This window comes from Plasmodium reichenowi, chromosome 12 (genome assembly GCF_001601855.1).
Source record: "Plasmodium reichenowi strain SY57 chromosome 12, whole genome shotgun sequence".
NCBI lineage: Eukaryota > Apicomplexa > Aconoidasida > Haemosporida > Plasmodiidae > Plasmodium > Plasmodium reichenowi.
In genome coordinates this window covers 100,204-105,740 of record NC_033657.1, presented here as the reverse complement: position 1 = coordinate 105,740, position 5,537 = coordinate 100,204, and the positions used below count along the sequence as shown (strand labels likewise).

Sequence of the window (5,537 nt, the reverse complement as noted above, 5' to 3'; positions counted from 1 at the left end):
CATATATATATATATATATATATATATATATATATATATATATAAATATGTATACATGTGGGATAAGTGTAATAATATATATTCTTATTTTTTGGTTTGTACATACCTCTTTTCATAGTTATCCATATGGATGTTTTCTTTTTACCTTCTACAGGTCCACATAATTTATTAAGTTCTTGAATAAATACATCGTTACTTAATAAAACCATTTTTATTTTTTTTTTTTCGCTTTAAAAAAATAAGATGTTATAAAAAAAAATAAAAATAAAAATAAAATAAATAAATAAATAAGCAAATAATAAAATATTAAAATAATAAAATATTTTAGTGCGATAGGAAATATTATGTATATTTATTATATTATATGTTATATATTTTTTTTCTTTTTTATATTGAAAAATAAAAGATAACTATAAAATATGATATAATGTAATATATGATCAAAAGTAAAAATAAAAATAAATTAATATATATATATATGTATGTATATATATATAAATATATAAATATTTATTTATAAGCATTCATAAAGGAGGTTTTTAGTTTTATATTCATATTAACAATATATAAAATGTCCATATAATTATTATGTATATATAATATATATATTTTTTATAATTGTAATATTTTCTTTATTCAAATAAAATTAATTTTAACGACCAGTTAGAATATTTCATTATTTCATATATATAATATATAAAAAAAAGTAAATAAATTTTTTATATCATAAAAAAAAAATAAATAAATAAACACATATTTATTTATATATAATATATATATATATATATATGTAAAGTATTATTTATAAATAAACATTTCATATAAAAATTTAAAAAAAAAAAAAAAAAAAAAAAAAAAAAAAAAAAAAATGTTATGACACCATCCTTTCTCTTTCTCTTTTTTCTTTTTTCTTTTTTCTTTTCTCTTTTTTCTTTTTTTTCTGTTTCTTTTTTTTATCAATATTATGTAGTAAAATATAAATGATAGGATGAACAATATTGATTATATAGAAGATGGTCCTGATCTCGATGAGTTGTTAAAAAAAATAAGTGCTACTTATAAGGAATGTAATAAGTATGATAAGTATATAGAAAAGGATGAAGAATACATAGAGGATGATGATATAGAAGAGGAAAAAATAAATGATAAAAAAAAAAAAAATAGTAGTAATAATTATTACAATAAGAATGAATATACCCTTAATAATAATATGAATAAATATAGTTATGAGAATAATAAAAATTGGAATGTTATAAAGAATAAGAAAGTTGAGACATTAAAGAAAATTGATGATATTAAGAATATCATAATTAACGAAAAAAAAAGAAAAAACAGTAGTACACATGGACACATAAAAAATAAAAATGATAACATATTAAGACATTTAAATGTAAAAATATATAATATATATATATATATAATGTACATTTTATGTATATATTTGTTGTTGTTCTTTTTTTTTAATAATTTATAAATATTGTTTATTTTATTTTTTTCAGATTAAGAGAAAAAGAATAGTACAAAGCAGTGACGAATCAGATGAGATTGAAAAAGGTACATCCAAGAAGAGTATTATAAAATATTCAAAAAAGAGGAAATGTACAAAGTAATTACATAAAAAAAATAAAAATGAACAAATAAATAAATAAATATATGATGAAATGAGCACATGGTGTTCAAAAAGATGATTTGTTAGTAAATATATACATTTAAAAAAAAAAATATATATATTTTTTATGTTTTTTTTTTTTTTTTATTTCTTTGCTTTATTTATTATTTATTTTTTTTTTTTTTTGTAACATGCAAACAACAATATGGGGTAAAATATATATATATATATATATATATATATTTATTTATTTATTTATTTATTTGGATGGTACTAGTAAAAGTTTAATTTCTTTGAACAGTCCGGGTCCTTCATTAAGGCTGTTATAATTAATTGCGTTTCGATGTTGAGTTCTATGCCCATGTCCCCAGATTCCTTATCAATATCTGGACTTACCTGTGCCCTAGTAATTTTTTGGTTATTTGTTTTTTTGGAGGATTCATTAAAACCTAATAATGCTTCTTTAGATTTATTTTTAGATGTATTTTCTAATGGTATATATGGTCTGATAAGGAGTATTCCCATTTTCACTAACTTATCTAACATAATTTTAAATAGTTCATTATCGCTACACATTCCTATATATTTCCCACTTGTTTCGATAAGTATTTTATATCTATTTACTACTTTTTTATATGGTATAACAAATTCATTTATTATTCTTAATTCGATTATAAGACATGTAAGAAAGATTTTAAATGCCCAAGGTAAATAATTGATTGCGCTTGTTAAAGGAGAATCAAATAATTGATTAGTTGCTTCTGTTATATCTCTGGGTACGATTTTATGTCCTCTTTTATTTTCGAAAGCTTTACGGCAAATTTGTAGTGCTTTTCGGATATCTCCTGATACATTTGCAACTTTTCTTGCACATAATTGAATAGCTGTATGATCTATGATTTCTTTACAGTTTTCTAATCTTTCTTTAATAATTTTTTCGATTTCATCTCCTTTATATGGACTAAAAACTAATCGACCAAAAGCTAACCTTGATCTACATCTAGGTATAAGTCTATCTGGTAAATCCATGGTATTTGATATAGCGATAAGAATTAATTTACTATTAATTTTCGTAGGCCAATCAAATAAGGTAAAGAGTACTTTTTGTGTTTTCGTTATTAAATAATCTATTTCATCTATTATTAAAATGGATACATCTCTGTTATCTTTTTGGGATCTATTAAATAGTCTATCAATTATTTTAAAGGAATTTAGAGCATTTGGTGGCTTTTTATTGAAAAGTTGTTTATAGAAAACTTGATAAGCTGCATTCGGATGAACAACATTCATACCATTAATTTCATATACATTAAATGTTGGTAATAATTTTTTTCTACTTTTATTTTGTAATAATTGTATTACACTATAAACAGTTGCGGTTTTCCCGGTTCCTGGCATTCCACTAATATATAAAATTTGATTACTTCCAGATTGTTTAATTCCTGATTCTAAGAACCCATGTACTTCTTTAATTTCTTTTTCTCTACATGGTAGATACTTAGGTACGACATCTAATTGCATCATACGTATAGCTTTATCTGTTGGATCTTTTATATTTTTTAATAAATTAATATAATAATTTTCTTGATCTTCTTTTAGAGATGATTGGAAATCGTTGTTCTGAGGATCAGATTTTTTTTTAACATCTTGTAAAAAAGAAGTGGAACTACTTTCTTTATTTTTGGTTGTTTTGGATTTATTATGATGACTTAATGTTTTGGTATGTGTATTTGCATTTACATTTGTGGTTGTTTGAGCTTTATTTATATATTCCTTTTTATTATTTTTTTTTTTGTGATTTCCTTCTTGTGTGTCGTTTATCTTATCATTTATCTTTAACTTTTCTATAATTAGTTTTAAAGATTTATTTTTATTTAACTTTTTTTCATTAGCAAAATAATAATATAAATCACTAGAACCTAAAACTAAATTATCCCAGTGATTTTGATTTGGTATAAAACATAATCGATCTTCTTTATCTTTTATATAATGTGTACATAGAAATTTATTTTTTCCTTTTCTTGCATGTGTATCTTCTTCAAAGGTTTCTATTTCATTATAGACATAAATTTTTTTATAAATATAATTAGCATCTAATATTGTGAAATTAATATTTCCTAGGAGATTATAATATTTCGTATCATCATGAAGATACATATTGAAATCTTCTTTACATCTCCTAGATGTTTGTTTTTTTTCAAGTTCTCTTATACGTTGTTCATCGCTTTCGTCATAATAAAAACATATTTCTACTTGGATAACTTTACTGTTTGTACTTTTATAAAAGCTTGAAATTTTCCCTTTTTTTAGTAGATATATATTTTCTTTTATATTATTATTTTGATTCTTGTTATCATCTCTTTTTTCATTATATGAATTATTATTATTATTATTATTATTATTATTAGGTGTATAGAAAATTAGTACATCTTCTCCTATGCTATATTCCTCATCATTAATTTGAATGGTTTCATATATAATACCGTCTTGATATTCACAAGAATTTTCTTTAACAAGTTTTATTGTATTGCTTTTTATGGATTTTTGTACTTCATCCATTGTATATGTGTTGATATATCTGCTTTTATAAATTGTTGTGTTTACATCTGTATGATCTTTTGAGGGATGCTTAAAAGTGTTTGTTGTTTTTGTTTTATTGTATTTATTATTTTGAGTGTTATTTGTATGTTTACTGTCAGTTTGTTTTTTGTAATTTTTATTATGATTATTGCTCGCTGTTTTATTATTATGGTGATTATTATGATGATTATTGCTAGCTGTTTTGTTATTATGATTATTGCTCGCTGTTTTATTATTATGATTATTGCTCGGTGTTTTATTATTATGATTATTGCTCGCTGTTTTATTATTATGATTATTGCTCGGTGTTTTATTATTATTATTATTATTATTATTATTATTATTATTCCTATGTATTACATTTTTTTCATCATACTTAATTCGTTTATTTTGATGAGCACTTGACAAGTCCAAGTCAGAATCAATTCTAAGAGACTGGCTAGATCTTTTAAGTGTATTATTATTCTTAATATTATTTTTTAAATTGTTTTTCACATGATCATTGTTTCTGGTATAACTTCTTAAAATTCTTCTTTCGAAATGATTATTTTGATCTTGACTTTGATCACTTGTCCTTTTGGTTTGTATATCTTTATTTTGATTATACTTTATATTATGTGTATTTTTTCTTGATATATTTTTTTTCATTTTATCTTGATATGTATTATATGTATTATTATTATTTTTTTTTTCTATTTGTTGATTGGAGGGAAGGGTATGTATATCTTTGTTTTGTGTTTTTTTCGATATGTTATATTTATTATAAATGTTATGTTTCTTATTATGATGTATATTAGAATTGTTGTTATTATTATTTTTTTTTAATATATTTATAATAGTACTATTATTCTTTTTAATTTTTTTTTTTTTGTTTTCATCCACAGAATTTGTTAATGATGATGATATAGATGAAGAAGAGGTTTCATCAAGATTATATTTTTCTTTTTTATTTATAGGAGTAAACTTGTTATCATTATACTTAATGCTTTGCTTATTTTGTTCGTTTAAATCAATATAAAATTCGTGTGTACTATTTTTTATATTATTATAATCATATAAATGTAAATTATTTTTTTTATTATTATGTGTATTTATTATTTTGTTATTTAACACCTGATCTATTTCTTTATTTAATGATGCGTTGTATTCATAATTAGTTTCTTCTTTTGTTATTATTGTGCTTTCAAAATTTAAAATATTTAATTTACTAACATTTAATTTTATCCCCTTTTTTGTTGGACTTAATATTTCATTATCGTTACCTTGAAAATTCTGAAATATTTTTTTCTTAGGAGTCATTATTTTTTAAGCATATCTAAAATAAAGATAAAAAAAAAAAAAAAAAAAA

General features: G+C 21.0%; 3 protein-coding genes across 3 annotated transcripts in view; 1 reads left to right on the top strand and 2 right to left on the bottom strand.

Annotated features, from left to right (window-relative positions):
- The window catches only part of PRSY57_1202600 (signal recognition particle subunit SRP14, putative), a gene marked incomplete at both ends in the record, with an annotated part of 469 nt that extends 260 nt beyond the window's left edge, over nt 1–209 (bottom strand). Inside the window, one exon of the mRNA XM_012908457.2 lies at nt 107–209. Within this exon, the coding sequence (XP_012763911.2) occupies nt 107–209 (103 nt within the window). The remainder of the gene's footprint in view (nt 1–106) is intronic.
- A 779-nt stretch (nt 210–988) lies between these two features.
- PRSY57_1202500 (hypothetical protein) lies at nt 989–1,610 on the top strand (the record flags this gene model as incomplete). Its single annotated transcript, XM_012908456.2, has 2 exons — nt 989–1,390; nt 1,500–1,610. The coding sequence occupies 2 exons, from the start codon at nt 989–991 to the stop codon at nt 1,608–1,610; spliced, it is 513 nt and encodes a 170-aa protein (XP_012763910.2).
- Nucleotides 1,611–1,882: 272 nt separating this feature from the next.
- On the bottom strand, nt 1,883–5,488 carry PRSY57_1202400 (origin recognition complex subunit 1, putative; the record flags this gene model as incomplete). The annotated part of the gene is made up of 1 exon (XM_012908455.2): nt 1,883–5,488. One exon carries the CDS (start codon nt 5,486–5,488, stop codon nt 1,883–1,885), a length of 3,606 nt encoding a protein of 1,201 aa, XP_012763909.2.
- Nucleotides 5,489–5,537: the final 49 nt, after the last annotated feature.